Raw genomic sequence first — 24,978 nt, 5'->3', positions numbered from 1 at the left:
TTGGTCCTCCTCCGGTTCCAGTAGCTACCACAAGAGAGCCAAATCTGTGTCCTCCAGAGGTTTTCAAGGGTGATGCTGATCAGTGCAGAGCTTTTCTCACTCAATGTGAAATTCACTTTGAACTGCAACCCTCATCATTTCCCACAGATCGGTCTAAGGTGGCTTATGTTATTTCTCTCCTCTCAGGTAAAGCCAAGCAGTGGGGAACAGCAGAGTGGCAGAATAAGTCTCCTTGTACATTTTCCTATTCTGTTTTTGCCAAGGAACTCATCAGAGTATTTGATCCCGTTCTGCCAGCCAGAGAAGCGGCCAGAGGGTTACTCTCACTTAAACAGGGGTGCAGGTCAGTCACAGCATACATCATTGATTTTCATCTTCTGGCAGCTGATAGTTCCTGGAACAATGAAGAACTTATGGGTGTATTTTTGCAAGGTTTAAATGAGGACATTAAGGATGAGCTAGCTACTTGTGATTTCCCAAGTTCTTTGAAAGAGATAGAGGATTTGGCTGCTCGTATCGACTTGTGGCTTTCGGAAAGGAGAGAGAGAAGCTATAAGGGGAGGCAAGCTGTTTTTACCACACAAGCTAAAGCAGACACCCAGTTTACAGCTGTTTCATCTCCTCCTACCAGTGAACCCGAACCCATGCAGTTGGGTAGACTCAGGATATTCTTCAGAAGAACGCATTCATAGAAAGCAGCAGAATCTATGTTTCTGCTGTGGAGGAAGGGGCCACAGAGCCATTGGGTGCCTGTTAAAAGATCAAGCTCAGTAGAGGGAGAGGAGTTTCTACTGAGTCAAACACATCAGAGTTTATGGATGAGTCTTTTGCCAAAAGACATAACATCAGACTCTTTCCAACCCCTGCATCCCAGAACATTTTGACCCTGGATGGGCACCACCTCAATCAGTCGCATCAGATGACAGAGAAGGTTGGCCTGGCTCTAGGAGGTAACCACAATGAGGAGATTTCCTGTTTCTGCCTCCTGATTTTTTCAACCTGCCTAGCCCTTGTTGGATATGCCACTAACCTGTTCTCTTCCCTCCATAGGCTCCCCTGATCCTGAATAATCTGCAGTATTTCCTTAATAAATCTTTTAAAGTTATTTCCTGTTGTGTTCTTGTTGTATCTGGGTCCTCAGTCTAAATCTTAACACAAAGATGCATCATAGCAACAAAGACTCACTCACTGAAACATCAAAATTGTTCATATGTTAGGGTGACGAGACGTCCTCTTTTTCCAGGACATGTCCTACTTTTCATACCTAAAAAAAAAATGTCCGGGGGGAGTTTCAAAATTGTCCGGAACAGTCCAGCATGTAGTCGAAACACACCGGGCAAAGAACCAAGCCAGCGGGGGGGTGAAGCCACCAAACCCGACCCAGTGATGGTAGCCTGGACACCTTCGGCCTCGTCATTACCCCCGCCTGCCTTACCGGCCCTCAGCCCTCCTCCTCCGGCTGAGGACGAGTGGCTCATGGCTCTCTGCCGATGTCCGGTCCAGTCAGCGGGCCAGCAGTCGACACTTCATTCCCCCCACCCCACACCCCAAAAAAAAGGGCTCATAAATCTGTATTTAATCTGTATTTAAGCAGGGAATATAGTCACAAATAGGGAGAGCTTCAGAATTAAAGGTAAAACAGATTTACTGAGATAGGCAACATGCAATACAATATATCTGTAAGTTCACCAGAAAGTTTACTACAACAAAAATATGCTATGATATAATTAGATTCGACATATATATTTTGCCTTTTGTAATTCAGCAAGACTCAGATATAGCTGTGTCAGCCAGCACAGAGACAGCCAGACTCGCAGGACACAGACTTCTAATTTAAATATAAGAAACCTACAAGAATTAAAGCACAAATAATAGAGTAAATATTAGTGTATAATTTATTTTTAAAATAAAACATTCAATACATACATAGATTTTGGCTGTAAACATGTTGGACAAATTTCTGAATTTGATTTTGCTGCTTGTAATCTTGATAATCACTTATGTCACTGAAAGGGAATCCATCCATCCGTCCATACATACATACATAGAAATTTTCCTGGATGAATGGATGAAATTGAAATTGTGTATATACTAGGGATGCATAAATGTACTGCTGCTGAAGTCAGATATTGGCTGTTTTTCATGATTTTATGAATGTTTTTGAGCCATTTTTAAAAATGCACTAAAGGTCATCTTCTAACTATTTATAACCGTATTGTTGCACTCTTATATTAATAGAAAAGCATTCCATAAATATGTGCTTGAGCTCATTTTTTTCAAATACAAACCCTTTTGAAAGGGCTCGGGTTGAGTAACTGTAGGTCCATCAGCCGCCACCCCAGTGTCACCACCAACTTTCATCAGAGAAGAAAAGGAAGCCTTGAAATGCAGTTTAAAAAATTTGATAAAATTATATAGGAGAAGGCTAAGTACTAATCTATATAAACATCATTCTTCATCTACATGTTTTCTCAGTTTAATAAAGAAAAATAAAACAACCAAGTGGAGAGGGACAGAGCAGTATAGAGTCCTTTCTGACTAAAGGAGTGCAAATGTACACCCAGGGACATCCCAGACTAAAGGCTATTAGTGAAGCAGTAATACAGGACTTTATTGTTTCATGCAACATCCAAGTACGATCGATAAGCCCAGCTTTAAAAACATTCTGTCAGTGGTAGGTGAAAGATACTGCCTGCCAAGTCGCAGCACAGTAACCAAACATCTAAGTGAGCGCGCTGCAGAAAAAGTGTCCCGGATAAAATCTTGGACAAGGTAAATATTTCAGTGACTGAGATGAAACCACAAAGCAAGCATGCCTTCACAAATTATTGCACTTATTTTAATTAAAAATGTAATTAGAACTTATTGGGCCATTATTTAAGCATTGTCACAGGCATAGTCAAGAATTGATTCTTGATATTGATTTGAGCTCTTAAGAATTGAGACTTTACTTGGATTTGAGCTCTTAAGACTTGGGACTTGACTTGGATTTGAGCTCCCAAGACTTGGGACTTTACTTGGACTTGAGCGCTTAAGACTTGGGACTTCACTTGGACTTGAGCTCCCAAGACTTGGGGCTTCACTTGGTCTTGAGCTCCCAAGACTTGGGACTTTACTTGGACTTGAGCTCCCAAGACTTGAGACTTTACCTGGACTTGAGCTCCCAAGACTTGAGACTTGACTTGGTCTTAAAAAGAAAAAACAAAATTAATATTTAACAAAAGTTTTTCCTAAGATTAATCTTTTATGCAATGCATTTAGGTACTCTGGAGCTAAACTGATATAAGATGCTAGAAACAAGAGAATTCTTCTACCTCAGCCTTTTAAGCCCTTAACACCCACACTTTTATAGCTTGTACTCAAATGTGTTGCATACCAAAAGTGCCATTGTCCAGTAAATTAATATTCTAAATCCCACATGTGATTTATTGTGATATCTCATTTGAAAGGTAAGACCTTCTAGTCTGTGTAAATATGTGCACAGACTCTGTAGATTTTACAAAACCAGAGCTGTGTGACTTCAAACATTTCCAAAAATTGGAATAAAAAAAAGAGTATTTTTGCTATGTTATATCTTTATAATAAACTATAATTTATAGTTAACCTTTACTACACTTATTCTTCATCTTGTGGAGAACAACTGTGTGAAATTTTAGATCTCTAGCCATAAGCAGTGTGTAACTATGAAAATATGTAAATATGTGTAAATATGTAACTGAAATATCTTGATTATAATTCTGGGTGTGTGAAACTTTGAATGATAAATCAGATCACATTTGAGAAATCTCAAAACGCATTTTGACTCTCTAAAATGTGATTAAAGATATCTTGAACTTTTATGTTTTATGTTTCCATAGACATAATATAAAAATATAAATCATCATTAAGGGTGGTCATAAAACATCATTAAGGGTGGTCATAATGTTTGTCTATTGTATTAAAATTTCTGTATCTCTATAATGGGTCTTTATTATGAGTTGTCTTCTCAATTCAGAGGGCCCCATGCCTGTCTTTTGTCTAGGGCCCCAAATTTCCTAAATCCACCCCTGCTTCGATTCTCTCCTCCAGGTTTTATCTGTTGTGCCCAGAATTACCTCACGCTCATTGATGAGAAAATGGATTGAAATATGAAGGTAAAGGGACATTTTAAACATATTCTTAATGTTTTCATATTTCTTATACATGGATGCCTTAAAATTTATAGTTTTGGTGGAGAGATAAATAGGATTTTACTTGTATGGAGACACGTTTCAGTCAATGTGTTTCAGTCAGTGTGCAATAAATAAATTCGTGCATGCTAATTCCCTATTTTGCTATTACAGTACCACCATTCTAGATCATTTCTGACACTTTATTTGTTAAACTTAGAACCTGGAACCTGCGGAACAACCTTTTTCACAGGATGCACAGCTTTGAGTGGTAACTAGGTACTTAAAGATTTTTTATTGTAAAAGAAATGTGATATTTCTTCAATAGCAGTGACCCACTGACTCCAAATCTATGTCAAATTGTTTTCCTACATTAGCCTGATGGGGCACACTTATTTTTATTCCATTTTAAGCCTTTGTATATTTTAAAAAAAATTTTATTACAAAAATAAATGACCTGGAAGCTATCATTTCCAAAAAATATATCATTATTTTTATAATAAATCTTTAAAAAAAGAACAAAGGCTTGAAATGTAACAAAAGAGTGTGCCCCATCTGGATAAAGTAGTTTGACATAGATTTGGAGTCAGTAGGTCACATGACCTGGAACCTATTGAATAAAAGTCCTAATTTTTGTCTTTAAAAATATCTGTAAAATTTAAAATAGCTTAAAATTGCAGAAAAGCAAGGGTGCCTTACATATGTTATCTATTGACAAAAAAAAAAAAAATCAATAACTTCCTCATCTTAGCTGGTCATAAGATGAGAAATTTAGTGATTTTTGTTTCACAAGAGTGCTTGGTTCAAAGATTTGTTAACGTCCCTAACTGCACCACTGTGTGTGGGAGAAGGGAGCAGCTGAGAGACGCTGGCCGACATCGGAGAGCCTCAGTCGGATCAACCGTTCGCTAGATCCCCTGACTCCATGGAGCTTTGATATCCAATATCACTGCGGTGATGCCAACCCCCCTCAACTCGAGTAGGCTACTTATCTTATTTTAAAAGTAAAAATACTCATTCCATTTGGCAGATCACTTTATTTACCTACTCAAATTAATGCTAAATACGCTTCATTTAAGAAATTTTTGCTCATTTCTAGATCGTTTTTGCAGTGTGTGCCAAATTTGGACCAAATGTAAAATGTATATACATACCGATATTCGGTTTTGGGCGATAAGTATTCAACATGATCCGGCTTTCTGTTTTGAGTTAAAAAGAAATACAAAAAACAAAACAAAAATAATAATTTATCATTTATATATGCAACATTTTTCCTATGATTAAACCAATTATGCAGGGGCATTAGGTACTCTGCAGCTAAACTGATACAAGATGCTACAAACAAAAAATAATTATTTTACCCCAGCCTTTCAAGAGTGTCCTTCACCCACTCATCCTCTGGATTTGCACAGACTTCATGGTAACTGGTGGTGTAGAAACTATGATAGACACATTTTAAGACAAACATGAGACACTGCTGATTTATCCTGCACGTGTAATCCATTGAGTTAACAAAAACTATTTTATAAACAGTTTATGAACAATAAACTTGTAAAAGTAAACCATTTTAGAAAAACAAAATGGGAACAAAGTGGAAACAGGATTTTTAAAAACTATTTCTTTTATCTACATGTATATATTTGTTTCATTTTATTTAGCCACCTTTTAGAATGAAACCATGATTTTCATTGATGGTAGTCATGTCATATCTAATCTAAAGCTATGTTTACCAGAAAATGTATACAGGCACACAGTGTAAGGGTTAATAGAGTAGATTCTTACATGATGGCTTTAATGCAGTCTCTCTGTTTACTTTGCTCCAAGTAGCCTCGTATGTGATGGATATGGACCACTATAATCATTATATCTTTTACAGCAGTGATAAATGGAGCGAATACCTACAGAGCAAAAGGTCACACACAAAGCATGTGGTCTGTATTTCAGTCTGAATTGTACATTTAAATCTGATGGTAGGAACTTACCAGCAGACTCACCTGGGCTCAGTACCCCAACTATGATGAAAAATGGGATGATGAAAACCATAATGCTTCTAAGAGGCATGATGAAGAGGCAGCAGGGAAAAAAAATAAAAATGCAACCACTCAGCATATCTGTATAAAGTATCTTTAGTCAGAGAGCTGCTTTTATAGAATCAAGACTGAGAACAGGAAGCCCAGGGCTGCATCATGGAAGCCAATACTCCTGATCTAATGTTATGATCAGTTGCGGATCTAGGGGGTGGCTACTTGGGCTACAGCCCCGGATGTTTCCCCCAGAGCCACGGATCTCGCTTCTGAGCTGTGCGGAGTAAAATGTGCAGCACCGAATTTCACCAGGTGGTGTCAGCATGCGAAGGACGGTAGCAAATTTTTTGATGGATATAAAAATAAGGGTGAAGATTGGGAATGATTATTCAAAAGAATTTATTGTGGAAAATGGAATACCACAAGGTAGTGTAATAAGTCCAATTTTATTTAATATCATGATTAATGACATCTTTTCAGATACTGATAAATGTATTAAATCTGCATTATATGCAGATAATGGGGCAATATGGATGAGAGGAAAGAATATAAAACATGTAGTAGGAAATATTAAGAAAGCAATTAATAAAGTAGAAAAATGGTCTTATGAATGGGGTTTTAAATTATCAGCAAACAAGTCTTGTTTCATTGTATTCACAAATAAGAGAAATATTGATATAGGAACAATAACATTATATGGACAGCCGTTGGAAAGGGTTGCAGAATTTAAATACCTAGGACTATGGTTAGATAGTTCTTATACATGGAAAATACATATAGATAACTTAGAAACTAAATGTAAGAAAGTTATAAATCTCCTAAAGGCTGTGGCTTGAAATAACTGGGGTGCAGATAGACAGTCATTATTAAACATATAGGGCTCTCATGAGATCAATAATAAATTATGGCAGTTTTATTTATGGAGCAGCAGCTACAACAACATTACAAACGATAGATTACAGAGTAGAGCTTTACGTATATGTACAGGAGCAGTGAAAACAACAACTATCAACGCTGTTTTAGTCGAGACTGGAGAAACTCCACTGGAAATGAGAAGAATGAAATTTGGTTTAGTATATTGGATGAAAATTAAAAGTAGTATGGATGAAAATGTAACTTCAACAATTCTACAAACTTGTTGGGAATATTCAAAGTTACATAATTATGGATTTGGATGGGTTATAAGCAAATTGATTAAAGAGTTTGGATTAGAGGATAAGGAAATAGAAAATGTAGAACAAGTATTGATGAACTGTAAAACATATGAACTTGAAAGGGAGAAATTGAGAAGAGTAGTTGAAAGGACAGGCCAAGAATGGAGTCTTAAAGGATTATTGGGAATTAAAGGAAATATAAAGGATATTTATAGATTAAGGAAAACATTATTTATTTATCTTCAAAATACAAAATAGAATTTAATAGATGTAAAACAATGTTGCTACACACTCATGAACAGTAGGTGGCGGTATGCACCTTAAAGTTGCTTGTGATCCGCCATGATAGAAAAGAAGAAGAAGAAGCATGAGAAGGAAAGTAACCTGTAGCATTACCGTGCAGAAGAAGAAGTTGCCGCCACTAGCTGTTGCTAAACTACCTGGGATGTGAAGCTTTCTGACTGACTTCTAGACGTTCTTTGTCCCGGTGTTGTATGAAATTCTGTTCCCCCTGTCTCGGAGGGCGCATTTAAGCCAGAGAGGCGGGCATGGACGATCTGACCATTTTCACTGCGCTTCTGATCGATTTCTCACTAAAAACAGCTCCTATCATAAGGTTTTAGGGGTGGAACGATTCACAAAATCCATGGTTCGGTTCGATTCACGGTTTCGTGGTCACGGTTTTCGGTTCGGTTTGATTCGGTATATGTTGATTGTTACACCGAAATCCCATAAAAATTTATGAAATTAATGAAGAAATCCCCCAAAAAATAATGGATTGTAATTATTTTTTATGATCCGCGGAAACCCTGGATCATTTCCGTATGTTTTGCTGCTTTGAATTTAATCATCTCGCGCATGCTCTCTACCATCTCCAAGGGAATCAGAGGGGAGCGGACGGGAGCCACAGTGGGGGCTGTAGGCTTTGCTTTGAGCAGCCGGTCTGGAGCGCAGCGGGGGTTGCTGACGGAGTATGTGGGATTTCAGGGTTAGCATGACATGTTGGTCATGTTGCTGTTAGCATAAATAAAACATGTTGCGCAATGCTTGCACACTGTTGCACAATGCTTGCACACTGTTGCACTTTTATCCACAACTTTCTTTCCGCCGTCATCGTAGGTCACTCTAAATGCAAAGTGTTCCCATACAGCAGACCTATAAAGTGCTGCTGGCGCGTCTTCCAACTCCTGTTCTTTCCCACTCACCATTCCGACACAATTCTCTACAAGAGCTGATTTTTTCCCTGCTACACCTGGCTACGCTGCTTCACTACTTCTTCTTCTTCTTGTTTACTACTGGTGGTTGGCTTTGGTCGCAGTACCGCCACCTTCTGCTCTGGAGTGTAAACGCTTCGCTTATGAGAAAAAGGAGCAGCGAACCAAGACAGTCGAACCAAACGGTTTTGGACGGTTTTCATAAATCGTCCCATCCCTATAAGGTTGTAACATCCAGTTTATTCAGCAGCTGTTGTTTACAAAATTGTAAAATAAATGAGGTCATTTCAAGCTGTCTTGTGTTTTTTTTTTTTTAAACGCCAAGAGAAATCTTTTTTCAACTTAGTCCCTTCAGCCTGACAGAAATAAAAGTCAATCACCAAACAGTTTTCCAACTCATAGTGAGTATTTATCAGTTTTCATTGCTGATATAATAGGATGAAAACTTGCTGATAGCAGGACACAAATATTAAGAGTTCCTGAAAAGATGAGAGTGTAGACTTTCTGCTAAATCTCGTTCTAATGTGAAATATGACAGATTACTGGATTAAGGACATTTCTAGTATACAACATGCTATCACACATAATTTTTGAGAGTTTGGAAACATTTGCTCTTTATTTCCCAAATATATGAAAGGAGGAGAGGAGAGAATGGATATTTCAACTGCCTGAAATAATCTGTTCCTCCTCCATAACATGGGATTAAATTAATTCACGTGCAAGTCTTTAACTTTGTTTATTCCTCTCTTCATCAACAACAAACTCTGTGGATTTGGTGACATTTGTTCATTATTTGCAAGAGTTATGAGAGGGAATTCATATATTTGAGCCACCTGATATAATCTGTTTCCCCATTGATGATCTATATGAAATATATTTTGTGTCTAAATGTTTATCTCACAATTTACAAATATTCCAAAAAAAGTTTAAAACACATGTCTGGAGCAATGCTACTCCAGACATTTTGAATTGAGAATTAAAATACATTTCATAAAGATCATCAAACCAACAGACATATTTATTTTAACTATTTTGGATTTCAAAATATAAAATAATAAATGTTTCAAACATAATATAAAAAAAATAATGACAATTTTAAAATTCACAGGATTTGATTATTTTTTTCCCATGTAATGGGGGAATGGATCATATCAAATGACTAAAATATTTGATTTCCTTCTCATAACTCTGATCAAACGTCCCCAAATACACAGAGTTTGTTGTTGATGAAGAGAGGAATAAACACAGTTAAAGATTTGCAGGTAAATTAATTTCTCCCCATGTTATGGAGGTGGAATTCTTAGGTGTGATAGCATGTAGTATAAAAGAAATATCTTTAATCCAGTAATCTGTCATATTTTACATTAGAACAGGATTTAGCAGAAAGTCTAAACTCTCATCTTCACCCTCAGGGCTAAGCCCCTGATCTCCGAGAACCCTACATCATCTCCTGGTTATGATTACAAATAAGCTGTATACTGACAAAAACATGAGGTATGTACTCTTAAGTATACATGTTTCACCAAAGCTATATAAGTTTTCCCCAGAACAACAGTACATAGATCATTCTTGGATTCTCAAATAATATTTGCAAGGATAACTTTTTCAAAGCATTGATTTAACACTTATTTCAGAGTAAATATTTCTTTGCAGTGTTATAGAACTACTTCCATTTATTTTAGCCTTCAAGCTATTGCCTCTAAGGGAAAGGAGGATTTTTAAGCTAATGTGATGCTAAGAAATGTGCATACAGCTGCTACCACATCTTGATCTAACAGTATCAGTAGAAATGGAAGTGGTCTACAGTATCTTATAATCTCAAGATTATGTTGTGTCAAAAAAAAAAAAAAAACATTCCCTCTATCATTCCCTATCTGTGTGAACTAGAGAACATCTTTAAGATAGAAGCACATCCTGTTGTCAGCAAATACTCTTACGATGACAGTTCTCATGATCTTTGTGTTTCAGGTTTGGATTTTTAGTTGTGTTGTATCATTTTTTATATCTCCTGTCATATTATTTTCTTCCTTTTAGGTTCTTCTTCTTATATTTTTCTTCAATCTTTAAATTAATTTAGTCATAGTCTGTCTTCCCCTGTCTCTGTGTGCTTCCTCTGTCTTATCTTCTAATTTACTGACCTTCTTCAGGGTCATTCTCCCCTTGTTCATCATTAGTAGTCATTTTTTTTATACTGGATTCTTCAACTAAAGCTCTGTGTTCCTCCCTTACACCTTCCTGTTTCTCTGCATGTTCTTCATGACATGCTTGTCCTGCATTTCTCTTTGCAGAAATTTTGTTTTCACCTTATTTAGCCTCTGTATTAGGCTCTAACAAACCAATCAAAACAATAATGTGTAAGAGGATTTTGCTCACCTCTGGATTTCTTGCTTTTTTAATATTTTGTAGCATTTATTTTATCAAGTAGTCAAAGAAGCTTCATTGTAAGAATAAAGAAACCTCAATATTTGTCAAAGAATGTGGATGTGGTTGTGGACGCAAATGCAGAGTAGAAGGAGGCAGAGGTGAGTTTTTGCTGATTTAATGAAGAAGCAAAAAAGGCAACATAAGCTAAATCCAAAATGTAGAAAATCAAAAACCAGGACATGCCAGGGGAAAACACATGATGACCAAAATATCTACGGGAAACCAGAAATGAGAAACTGCAGAAGAGAAATATAAATGAGAGACTGAACAAAGACAGGGATAATCAGCTGACAAGGAGCAGGTGTGAATGGAAGCATCTAGAATTGATTGATTGATTTATTTATTGATTAATTGACTTTATTGATCTCACAGTGGAAAAAAATTACTTGTTGTTCTCTACAGTTAGAGAAGAAGAATGTTCCAATGGAAGAAAGAGGTGCAGGGGTTATATAAAGTATATACAGTGTGTCCAGAAATGACAGCTTAAAAATATATATATATTTTAGGTATATATATATATATATATATATATATATATATATATATATATATATATATATATATATATATATATATATATATATATATATATATATATATATATATATATATATATATATATATATATATATATATGTATAGTAGAATCGTTATACAGGGTTATTGCACAGGGTGTTTACATGGGTATTTATATTAGTGTTGCGCTATTGACATTTTTTTGAACCTGATACCTGGCTGTGTAGTATTGGGCGATATCGATACCATCTGTTTAAAATTGATGTGTGTGTGTATATTTGAAGAACTGCACACTACTTGGATGTAAAATAATTGCCATCATGGCTTTCTCAAGCTGCTGCCTATCTTTGTGAAGCGGGAAAAAGACTAATACAAAGTGAATCCAGTAGAAATTTTTATTGCCTACCTGGAATGGGTGACAATAGTTGAATAAATGTTTGGCTCTCAAAATGGTATCGGTGCTCTATTTGTTGGTACTCGCCGATACCATCATTTTAGTGCACCCAATACTGGTATCGGTGTAACGCCAATTTATATAGACAGATTTTTATATTTATATATATATATATATATATATATATATATATATATATATAGTTATTGCACTGGGTGTCAAACAGGGTATATGGGAAAGGAGACTGGCATAAGGGGCAATAGAGAAACAAAAAAACACAACAACAATGACACAAAGGCCGTTTCTACATATACATACGTATACAGTATATATATACGTATATATATAAACTGTTTCTCACCCCTCGTGGGGTGGTATGTGTCATCCTCAAGCTCGGGTCCTCTACCAGAGGCCTGGGAGTTTGAGGGTTCTGCGCAGTATCTGGACTTCCGCCTAGGCCCGATATTACTCTTGGCTCACAAAAAATGTGTGGTTTTGAAAGGAACATTTTGGGAAACTCTCTCTGTCTATCCTATCATCTGGAGCATCATTAAAATCTCCACCAAAAATCAGGAGTGCCTCTTTATTTTTACTTTGTAAATCCCTTATTTTGGATGTGATTCCTGCAAACATAGTACAGGCATGTGTGGCTCCATTATAACCGTATATACTACATATTATAAAAAGACTATTGTTCATTTTGAATAAGATTATATATCATCTACCATTATTAGATTTGTAAATTTCTAAAATGTCTTCTGTAAATTTATTGAGTAGAAATGCAATGCCTGCAGAATTATGTGTACCATGATAAATGCGTGCTTTATCGCCCCATTGGCTTTTACAAAACTTAACATCTGAACCGCAGGAGTGTGTTTCTTGTAAGAGGATAATATCAGAATTTGTTTTTCAAAGAAAAAGGAACATCACTTTTTTTTTATATGGTTTCTCAAACCACGAACATTAAGTGAGACTATCTTCAGAGTAAGTGAGTGCAAAGGCTTCGAGGTGAGAACAAGTTTGCTTTTTAGGCCCCTGTAATCAGTTTAAGTATTCTAAGCAAATAAAACTGGAATGCATTGCATAAAATTTGTCTCTAACAGTTAACACTTAAGCAACAGGTCAACAAACATTTTCTTTCCTTTCCTTTTCTTCCTTCCAACCTCCTCCCTAACAGAAAAAAAGAACAAAACATTCAGTTCTATAAGTAAAGAGAAAACGACAAACCCATGGGAGTCACATTAGAAATCTGTCATGGAGTCAGCATTGATTCTCTTTCCTTCAATGATTGCATCTGGACCATTCTGTCTTCTTTCAATCTTTGCGAGCTTTTTCAACAAGTGGCCAAAGTTTATTACGTCGCTGTCTTTCACCATAGGTCAGGTCCTCCGTAAGTCAAAGCTTTTTCTCTGTCATCACAGCGGCTCCTGTCATCTCTGGGACGTTGGACGTCAGTGAAACGTGTCGACGAGAAAGCCCAGCTTGCTCTTTTCATCAGGAGCCATCTGCCCAAATATCTGAAAGACCTGATTTTTTTAGGTCTTCTAAGGATTTGTTAGAGGATTCCGGTAAATTAAAAAGATTTAGATTCCAGGGTCGGTTGTAACACTCTACTTACCGTATTTTCACGACTATAAGGCGCACTTAAACGTCTTTTTTTTTTTTCTCAAAATGTGCGGTGCGCCCTATGGTGCGGTGCGCCCTATGTGTGTTGTAACTGCGACTTTTGAGACCACCTCATTGAGGAGATGATGAAAGAGTGGCTGAATGAATGGAGACCAGGTGTTTTTTTTCCACCCCTCACCATCGCTGTTAGTATGTAACTCCATGCGTGCCCATCTCACTGATGTGAAAAACATGGGGAAACAAATTAACCCTGTGCTCGCTGTTCAACCGCTCGACATCAGTGTGAACCGGACCCAGCAGGTGCAGCAGAAGCAGCGAGTTTACATGCAAAGTCAATGGTTGACGCGCGTATAGGCACAGCAAAAGGTCCCGCAGCGCGTTTTGGTGCAGCACGTCGGGAGCGTTTAAGCGCTGCTGCAGCTCAGATGGAAAAATTTAAGTTTTGCTGCTGGACGCGCCGCATCAACCAATCAGAGATGCTGATCTGGGAGCTGGCAGCGAGACAGACAGCGCTCTGATGATATTAACGCAAATGAAAAGGCTCGGTGGATGCGTGGCTGAGGCAGGTGTATGTGAGAAGACTAGGTGGTTTTTTCCACGCATCACCATCGCTGCGTGCCCATCTCACAGCCGATGTGAAAAAAAGATGAATCAAATAAACGCTGTGCTCGCCGTTATCCCGGGGGTCTGACAAAGGAGCTTCCACCGCTCGACATCGAAGCGGCCGTTCACAGTAAGGCTGCGAGCGGCGTGGGAGCGATGGATGACAGACTGAGACCACAGTTTCATGATAAATGGAAGGCAGCGCCGGGCAAGTTACGCCACCGTTTGCGGATGGATTGTAGATGGACTGTGTCTGCTGGCTCTGTTGTTCAAGCTTTCGCAAAAGCAGGCATTATTTCTGAGGAGCTGCGCTGCACGGAAAGTGACTGACAGCGCAGAAGGGGAAACTGGCATGTCGGATTTAGCGCAGCTGTTTAATTCAGAAACAGAGGATGAGGACTTTGAGGGGTTTGATTAATACTCTGTAAGAAATACTTGAATAAAGCACAATCATACTCAATTTTGCTCCCGCTCTATTTTTCTACCTGAAAACTTAATTCAACACCAGCCTCTGGGCCGCAGCGCATCAGGGCTCACCTCAGCAGGTATTTTTTCATCTAAATAATCTAAATCTTTTTAAGTGAGAAAGTCCACCGGAAAATTTAATCATTGCAGTCAGCTCATCCAGATTATTATCCTGCCTATGTTTTAAGTTAATTTATGCGTCAATAAACGAAGAAGGGGGAACTGGCATGTCGGATTTAGCGCAGCTGTTTAATTCAGAAACAGAGGATGAGGACTTTGATGGGTTTGATTAATACTTTGTAATAAATACATGAATAAAACACAATCATACTCAGTTTTGCTCCAGCTCTATTTTTCTACCTAAAAAACTTAATTCAACAGCCGCCTCTGGGCCGCAGCGCATCCTGGCTCACCTCAGCAGGTGTTTTTTCATCTAAATAATCTAAATCTTTTTAAGTGAGAAAGTCCACCGGAAAATTTAATCATTGCAGTCAGTTCATCCAGATTATTATCCTGCCTATTTTTTAAGTTAATTTATGCGTCAATAAACTGTATCAGAGGAGTAATCACAGCCCTGTGTCATCAGCGATGTGTCTCTCACGGCAGGTTCCCAGGTTTTAATAATACTTTGTAATAAATACACCTTGCAGCTTTATTTGCTGTGATCAGTGGGAATAAAGTAGTTTTAATATGTTTTTAAGTGAGAAAATCCACCTGAGAGGACATGTACCTGTATATAAAAAACGCGCCCTATAGTCCGGTGCGCCTTATGTGTGTGTTAAATACAGAAATGGCACACATAACTGAGAGTGCGCCTTTTAGTCCGGTGCGCCTTATGTGTGTGTTAAATACAGAAATGGCACACATAACTGAGAGTGCGCCTTTTAGTCCGGTGCGCCTTATGGTCGTGAAAATACGGTATTTGATTTTTTTCACCTTGTTCACTAAGCTGGCGGTTCACCGTTTGCAACTTGTCATGATTTGTCTTCGCTATGTTTTATGTACCTTCCATGTTTTCTTGGACAGCAACTATCACTTCAGTGCTATGGGTAATCTTTTGCTCCAGAGATATGAACCTGGTCGTTAACTGTAAAATAGCTCTCATTATGTCTGCATTGGTTTTCTTGGAAGCAGGACTCGAAAGAGGAGCATCAGGTAAAGGGCAGCATAAGTTGAGTGAGAATCATCATTCCACTCCATCAAAATGTTCCCCCTTTTTTCTTTTCATTTTGTCATGTTGTCTGTATTAGCATTTGGCTAGCTAGCCCGGGATAAGAGGGACGTAAAGTAAAGAAAAAGAATCCTAGAAAGGACAGTGGACCAGACTTTAGCGCTCGTATTGTGTTTTCTTTCACATATCAGTTCTTGAAAGTGATGTACTGTTAATTTGTTGTGGTTTATAAGCAAGTGGTGTCTAAAACTCAGAGGAGCTAACAGCGACGCGTGTGCGCTGGCTGCCATCTTGGCCCACACTCTGCAGCATAAATATTGGTCAATTGTAACAGAAAGGGAAGTCGTGATGTCACCATAAGCTCGAATCATCTGGAGCTGCATTTCACCTCCTGTTATTAATAGTCTCTAGACAATAATACATTCTTACTTTTTTCATTTAGTGGGGATAATAACACAGTCAGAGAAAAACAAATTAAATTAACATTTTGCCATAAAAACCCAAAAACAATTGCCATCAGGGCCAGCGGTACTATGCCAAGAAAGGGCTGCTGCAGACTGGCTAAGGTTAGCCCCGGCTGCGGTTAGCCTTGGAGCTCCGCTGGTTTCCACAGTCCTCTCAACATAGGAACTTTTTTTAAATTATGCAGCAAATGATCGAATGATTTTAAAATGTGCTTTTATAGAACAACAGCAGCAGAAAAGAGGAATTTTAACTTAATACTAGTAATGTTATGAGATGGTTGAGTACTGGAGCGGGTGTTTCCCACAAGCTGGGCATCAAGGCTTGCTTCATTTGGGGGAGGAGCCAAAAAAGATGACGTTCAAAGCCCCGCTACCCCGTCATACCACGTGACCTCTTTGGGAAGTGGGTCAGCTCACCCAGAACTTCGGCAGGCATTTAAACAGCCTCAATATTTAGTCAAGATGTGGGAGTTTGTAGGAGAGTTGCTGTCAGTTGTATAGAGTTTGGATATATTTTCAAAATATATTGGTTGTAAAAAAAAAAAAAAAAAAAAAAAAAAAAAAAAATTTGGTTAACACTAGTTTGGTTAGAAAAAACAATGTAATGATTAACATCTGAGCAAGACACTGGTAACAGTTGTAACAGTAGTTTTAAATAGTAACCTATTGCTTTCTGGGAAAATGTTACTTCGCTAGTGGCTTCAGCTGTAAGACTTGCCCTTCCACTCCTGAAATCGTTGGTTCCAAACCCACTTCAGACTTCTGAAAGTCCTGATAAAACACAAGTATTTTGGCTAATGTAACAAATTTGGATTGGTTTGCCCTAGTAAAAATATAGATTGGGCAAAAGCACTGCCAAATAAGATTGGTTGGTTTAACCAAAAGATTGGTTGAACACATAACTTACAACCCGATTAAAGCCAAAAACTGTGGAAAAACTATTATGTTTGAATAAAAATCATTAACTCCTTTCAATTTGCTCATTATTGCCCAATTTGCACAAACACTTTCACTGTCTGCTTGAGCATATTTCACTAAAATAGAAGAATAACAGTGTAGCTTAAATTATTTTTCTCTTTGAAGACATTTTACAAACAAAAGACTTCCAAAAGGTTTTATTATACATACCAATCAATAACAATTTTAAAGGAACTTAAATGAAAACAAACAAACAAAAAAACAATTACAAAAAAGAATCACAGATTATATAACTAACTGTAGATATGCATTCCACCAGTAGGTGGTGACATGTTCACATAAAGCTTCATGAACTGTGGAGATCGTTGAAACAATTAGCCAAAACAGTTCAGTGAGGCTTCATTTTACCATCACTACTTAATACTCTGAGCTGTGTGAGTGCTAACCTGGAAGCTGCTGCTGCCATGATTAAGCTGTGACAGCTGTCAATGTCGAGAATAGAAAAGTCTGTTCTGGTGATTACTCAGTAAAGAGGGAGGAGCGAGAACAACATCCGGGGACTTTATCTGTTCTCAGTATTGTGTTCTTGGGAATTGGAACAGTACTAGACCTGAAGCTGACGACTTTTCATGAGCACATGAGAACACTTAAGCACACATATTGAGAAACGACTACTGACACAGTGAAACTGAAATGTTAGAAAGAAAACTTAACAAAGCACAGAACCATGACAATATTTGAAATTATGTTCTCTTTAATCAGGAGAAAACCAAAAACATTTAGCCCCAAGTTATGTGAAATAGTTCTTGCCACTTAAACCTACCGTAATAAGTCCCATCAAGAATTTATAATGGTGACTCCTTTACATCACTCTGAAGGGGTTTTAGGCCTCTGCTTTGCAGAGTTGTTTTCAGTGGAACATTTGACTCAACGGGCTGTTTTAGGTAATGCCACAACTTTTTAATCTGATTTTTTTTTTTTTTACCACAAACTTACTTTTGCTTGAGATAACGGCACAAACTGATTAAGAGCATGAATAAAAATCTACAGCAGTTCAATAATTATCTTAACAACTTAGGTGTGGTTGCAAATTGCTAACTCTTTCTGAATACTGCTCCCTTCACTATTTGGCCTTTCATTTGTAAACATAGAAGGGTGCAGCATATTAATGGCTAGAGATTAAATGGTTGGTTGAACAAATTTAATCAAAGAGTTGCTTAAACAGGGATTTAACCACCCTTTGTCTAGAACTGGCTGTTAAGAATAACTTAATGGTATTAATTAGACATGTTGTTATTATGTGAATTTATGTCCTTTGGTCCAGGTTGTTTCTATATATATATATATATTTTTTTTTTCCATATGGGGGCAGTATTACCATAGGCCAAACAAGCAGTGATGATTTAACAAAAAGAGAATCTGCATATTTTTTTACGATGATGAATGTCTTTCACATAGGAAAGAAATTATTTTAAATTGTTAGGGTTCACGTAATTTTTAACTTACTTTTGGCTTGAGAACAAATAGTCAAATATCAGTTTTAGGTTTTAGATGGTCTGAAAGCTTATTTGAAAAAAAACAGATGTCCTAAGTAGGATTTGTTTAATACTATCATCAGTCTGAATAATTTTAAGAACTAAGCATATTTTAAATTTTCAAGCCAATCAAACACAACAACACACTTGCACAGTTTTTACATAAAAATTAATTGATGAAAATTTTTCAACAGTTCAATAAATATTACTAAGGCAATGTATACAGCTACACTATTAAGTAAACACATCTTTTTACTGCTTACATTTCTTTTTTATGTGTACAGTTTTTTTTTTTTTTATAATTCAAGGGTAAATGTAGCATGTTTATTTTCTGTTTTAATATGGTCTTATATTTTTCCGTACATAACCTTAAGAATTCAAGGAGTTTTTTACCCTTAGTTATTTTTGCCCTATCAGAAGTCATTTAATTTCTGTTTGGGATCAATAACATAGTTCATGAATTGGATTGAGTTGAATTGAATTGCATATATTAGTGCTACAGTAAAGGTACAGCTTTGCTCTAAATATTGTAGAATTTACTGAGAACAGTTTAAGGGCATCATGAGCCTCTTTCCTTCTTAAACCAAGAACTGTGTGATGTCTGAGAGGGAGCTGCAGCAACCAAATAATAGGTATGACATCGATTCATAAGATCCTCCCAATAAGGATTAGAAGCTGCCATTACAGTACAATAAATACCAGACAAGGTAAATTTGTTTCATCCTATTTCTACTGTAAATACTGTATATATCCAAAGTTACTGCCGACCTGTCCAGGGTGTACCCCGCCTCTCGCCCATTGACTGCTGGAGATAGGCACCAGCACCCTTCGCGACCCCACTCGGGATAAGCTTGCTAGAAAATGGATGGATTGATGGATATATCCAAAATTAAATTAACCGCTACCTGGAATGTCATTTTTTTCACCACCAGATAGAACTTTTTCATACTGCAGCTGTTTTTTTTTGTTTTTTTTAACAGCTATCCATGGGACATATGCCTTAACACCCCATGTCCAGTTTTTCCTTCCCCTACCTTTCATGTATATTCACATAATACCATCTGAATGCCAAGATTAGAGTTGCTGTATGACAGACCTAAGGGTCCATTAGTATAGGTCTGCAAAGTATAAAATTTAAAGAGCCAGTTTTGCCCTGAGTCCAGCCAAATAAATCTTGATTAGAGTCGTCAATGTAAAATTGTATATTAATAAAGATTGATATTTTCAATGTGAAGTTTACCGTCATTCTTAAATAACCACCATTGATTTCTGTTTAGGTTTCAAAATAAAGAAAAGCATAAAGCCTTTGCAAAAAGACATAAGACTTATGAGTGGAAATTCTAATCAGCTTGTCTAGCATCATTGCCAGGGTGATTCAATAGAAGCTTATTATGATTGGTGCAGAAGGACTTTTGAATGCAGCAGTAAACACCACATGGACCATTGTTTGGAACTTAACATTATTTAGATTTTTAAGCTTTTTAAAGTTACCTATATAGTGTATCACCCAAATTCGGAAGGCTGAACTGACTAAAATATCGAGGATAAAAGTTTCTGTCCTGTACCGACTGGCTGCTTTAAGAGAGACATTGTGTCAACTTTGAATCATATCATTGTGTCACCCATTGTGTGGGAGCTTGTTTACATTACCGTGCGGGCACTGCGCAGTTCAGGTAGGTGCTTACTGGAGGTAGCAGCGTTATGTACACATTTGCCTTCTGCTAATTTTCAGGATAGGGAGGGGCTATGCATATATGTTTACAATGACGCCTTTATACATTTTGTTGGAGAAAACACTGCTTTGTTGCAATTTTGGATGGGTTTCCCCTAACAAAAGAGCAAATGGGTTTAAACGATGAGCAAGCAGCTCTCCTTGTATTTTGTTCAGTTTATGGCTGAATTAAGGTGTGCAGATTTGGAAGAAAATCAGGTGGAATTAACCAAGTAAGACTAATCAATAATTTTGGTTCTTGAGAAACTAGGACATTACTGTATGTCATCCTAGCTATATTTTGTTGGAGATCAAGTTTATTGACTCTAAAATTAGGGCAACCACCAAGATGAGGAATCAAAAAAGAGTTTATTTGGTAAGAGTGTGAATGGACTGGAAAATGGAAGCCAGCGGACTGGATCACCTCTGTACTGCAAAGAAAACAAGGATTCTGGTGAAAACACAACAGAAGCCGATCACTAAGAGTAGAGGAGCTGCTGACTCAAAAGGTTGTTGTTAGGTTTACTCCAGGGAAGGTGACACTCAGGGTTTTATAAAGGAGCAGCTGCTGTTGGTTCCGAGCAGGTCATTCCTCGCTTTGTTTGAACAATGTTGGAGGGTGGACAGGCAGGTATGGCTCAGGCAGAAGAGCAGAAGAGGCCAGGCAATGGAGGAGGTCCTAGTTCCTCCGGCTTGAAGATACTTGGGTCGGGATCTACAATAATAGGAGAGAGACAGATACATGGAGTAAGGTTTATGTTCTGAAAATAACTGAGAAATTCTGTTAGGACTTGGTCTGGTATCATGCCCGAAGTGATAAAGAACTGACGCCCTACTCCTGGTTTCAGCTCCTTATGAAGATCCCTTGATCAGTGGAGATGAGCAACACCTGTGTGCTGTCACACTATGCAGAGAGGAAGAGAGAACCCATGCCAGCACAACCTGCACATAAAACCATGAGTATGACAGCACCCCCTCCTTAACAGACAACCCCTGGCAGCCGTCAGGAAGAAGAAGCCTCGAAAGCCGAGGAATCAAGAAGCTTCCTCAGGACCATACCTAGCCAAGTCTACCAAGTACTGGAAACCACAACGTCTAGAGGCCACAATATGCCTAACTGTGAAGGCGGGGTGGCTATCTACATCCCGGATGGATGGAGGGGGCCTGGTTGGAGAGCACAAAGGACTTGAGGTAAAAGGCTTGATCATAGACACGTGGAACGTAGGATGAACACGGTGTGCAGGTAGCTTCAGGCAGACTGCTGTGGGGTTGACAATGTGATCAAGTCCATGTGAACAGTCCAGTAAATCTAGGAGCTAGTTTCATAGAAATAGCTTTAAGCAGGAAATCCCAAGAGGATAGTCAGACCTCTTGTCCAGGAACAACTCCCTGCCGCACCCTGAAGAGAGAAGGAGAAAAGGACCAACACCACCACAAGCTGCACATAAATCCATGAGTGAACCATGAGTGAAAGTGATTGTTTTTTCTCTCATTAGTTCTGCCTAGATTTTTTTCCTTAAGACTTCGAAGGTGTCCCTGCAACACATAAATACACATAAGTACACAAGTTGCAATAGGAAAGGAGAATTTTGTATTTCCAAAGTGATCCAATCTGAACGGTTCAAACCATAGAAGTTAAAGAGGATGGTTTGGATATTCATTTGATTTGATATTATAAAACACTATGGTTTACTTAAACATTTCATGTTGGTTTAGGTATAATATAAATTATACCTTTAAAGGCATAGGGAAGGATGCTCTTTTTCAATGTGGATCATCAAAATCAGTGGTCCTCCTAGTTGTCAATCATTCTGGTGATATATTTACGTAAGGCGATCCCACGTGCTCGGTGGTGAGTCTGACATAGTTGAATAATGCAAATGTTCCTTTGTAAAATAAGCTTGTATGAGTGATGCAAACAGCAACTATTAAACAGAGCATAGAAGAGGAGAACTTAGCTTGTACATGCTATGGCACGCATTTAATAAGCGTTCCCTCTCAGGGGTGGGTACAGGATGGTACATGTGCCTTTTTTTAAAGTGGAGAGGGAGGGTCTTTTCAAAAACTCAAAAATATCCTCCACTATACCTTTAAGTATTATATTTCTAACATGTTGTAAAAAAAAAAAAAAGCCTTAAAGGAAAGATGAAGAGAGAATAGTAGTGGAGCTTTCTCAGCTTTTCCCCAAAATTGAACCGTAGCTCAGTTATGTATCTAATTAACATGTCCTATATAGTTGAAAGCGTAATTGCTTTGGTCATATTAAAAATGTCTTCCTCTTGTTCTCTAACTCTTTTCTCACTTTAAACATGTAAACTGGGTATTAAAAATGTAAACAGACATGCTGTTTTCTCTTTCTTACATTTACAATGACATTTGCTGATATAAAATTAAGAATATATGCTTGCACATCTTTATTGCCATACACCAAATCACTATGAGCGGTGAGATACAAACATCATTGGAAACATTTATAGCCCTCATTCTGCTCTGATCGTTCTCTGCCTAGTGTAGGAGCAGGAGAAGCTGAAAGCAAAGGCAAAAAAAAATGTAAAAGGCCTTCTGGATGATCGGAAGAAAGAAGAACCTTATAAATGAGAAAATTGGAAAAAAAAAAAGATTCACTTCCAGCAAGGTTAAGTAAATTAATGATACATTTTAAAGTTATGTCTAAATTATTTTTCTTACTTTATAAAGATATTCATTCCAGGAAAAATACTAGGTTTTGTCACTACCAGAATTTCAGACAGATCTCTTTTCAAAGCAGGGCCATGAATACCACAGTTTGCCAGTCTCAACTAAAACAATTCAATGAGATTGACTATAATATTTGAAATCTCAAAGATAACTTGTTTTAAACATTAATGCCAAAACATTGAGAAGATTAAGTGAATCAAGACCTGAATTTTTTTTCCATATGTATGGGGAAAAAAATTAAAAAATATACATGTCTAATTGTCATTATATATATACACGGTATGTATGTATGTATATACACTGCCTGGCCAAAAAAAAAGTCGCCACCAAAAAAAAAGGTCACTCACTCTAATACTTTGTTGGACCGCCTTTAGCTTTGATTACGGCATGCATTCGCTGTGGCATTGTACAGCCCTGTACAGCCCTGAGTTCTACTGTTGTTTTTCTTCGATTTGATCTCACCACATGTTTAAGTGATTGCCGATCATTCAGGATTTTTTTCCGGCTGTCCATCTTCCTTGAAGATGATGGGTCCCCACTATCCTTCCAGTTTTTAATAATGCAATGGACAGTTCTTAACCAATTTTAGTAGTTTCTGCAATCTCTTTAGATGTTTTCTCTGTTTGATGCATGCCAATGATTTGACCCTTCTCAAACAGACTAACATCTTTTCCACGACCACGGGATGTGTCTTTCGACATGGTTGATGGAAATGAGAAGCAAGTCATTGCACCAGTTGGGGTTAAATAACTTGTTGCCAGCTGAAAGATAATCGCCCATGCAGTAATTATCAAATAGGAGGCTCGTAACCTATTTGCTAAGTTGAATCCAGGTGGCGACTTATTTTTTGGCCAGGCAGTGTGTTAAACATAACACTTTTTAAGCTGTAAATATATGTACATATGATTTGGAAAGACTAATGGAGTAGTACGAAATCACATGAATCAGTAAAACTTACGAAAGTAATTTGTCACAGTTGGATACAATGGGGAATAAAACTATAGAGCACACAGAATGCAGCATGTAAAGTAGACACCCTGTCTACATGCTGCATTGTCTGCGTTGCCAAGTGAGCATAAGGGCAAAAAATAGGACTATACAAGGCAGTGCAATTGCTTCTATAAAACAATGCATCTTTGAAACATTTTTTTATAAAAGCAAAGAACAGCATCAAACCCCTTAAAAACATATTTAATGTGCTTGATATATGATTCACATATTTAGCAAGTTAATCAATGATTTATTGCAAGCATTAAAATACATTTTAAAAAAGTTTAAAAGACATGCATTATGTAATGGGTCCCAAGGTATGAAAAAACTAAAATGGGACAATAGGTCAACATGACAAAGCCTATAGAAGTACAAAGCAATACAGCCATATTTAATAAAGTAAAATAAAACAGTTAGGATCAGGCTCATCCTCAGAATGAACAATACACTTCGAAAAAAATCTTTTGCCATGATAAGCTTTTCGTGAACATTTTAACACAGTTTTTAGAAGACCAGCATGTTTTTTAGTATTTGTCTTATTTTATTTTTAAAAATATTTTATTAACCTCAGAACAGAAATAGATAATAATGAAAAGTAGTCAGTGAGTTTAAACATTGGTCTGTGTTTAATTAATTTGTATAATTCATTCCACTTGGTGAATTGAGTAGATGAAAAAAATATTGTTAATGTTTTACTTCACTATAACAAAAATTGACCAATGCCTTTAAATGAGAGATTATTCTCAAAGATTTGATTACAGAAGATTAAAATATCTTAATTCCATTGCTGCAAATGTTTACTTTGTCATGTTGAAAGATCCTCTTTCTCCATGCGTGGAAAAGTTTTCAGGTTTTCTCAGTTTTTTTCCTTCTTTTCCAATGGCGGTCTGTTTTGAGGTAAAAAGAAAAACAAAAAACAAAACA

At 37.3% G+C, this 24,978-nt stretch overlaps 1 protein-coding gene across 3 annotated transcripts in view; it reads right to left on the bottom strand.

The window, feature by feature from the left end:
- Positions 1-1,618: 1,618 nt before the first annotated feature.
- The window catches only part of LOC119773745 (C-C motif chemokine 14-like), a 43,473-nt gene continuing 20,113 nt past the window's right edge, over positions 1,619-24,978 (bottom strand). For 2 of the 3 annotated variants that reach the window (XM_038270880.1, XM_038270873.1), the window contains exons 4-5: positions 5,303-5,347; positions 1,619-3,187 (exon numbers count right to left, since the gene is read on the bottom strand). In XM_038270880.1, coding sequence (XP_038126808.1) covers positions 2,878-3,187; positions 5,303-5,347 — 355 coding nt within the window. In that variant the 3' untranslated portion in view covers positions 1,619-2,877. Of the gene's footprint in view, positions 3,188-5,302; positions 5,348-24,243; positions 24,942-24,978 lie in introns of those variants that run through there. The other variant, XM_038270893.1, reaches the window with a different exon arrangement.

Source organism: Cyprinodon tularosa, unplaced genomic scaffold (genome assembly GCF_016077235.1).
Source record: "Cyprinodon tularosa strain WSP-4 unplaced genomic scaffold, ASM1607723v1 ctg12, whole genome shotgun sequence".
Classification (NCBI taxonomy): Eukaryota; Metazoa; Chordata; class Actinopteri; order Cyprinodontiformes; family Cyprinodontidae; genus Cyprinodon; species Cyprinodon tularosa.
Note: the sequence above shows the minus strand (reverse complement) of the source record. Positions and strands in the feature narration are given on the sequence as shown.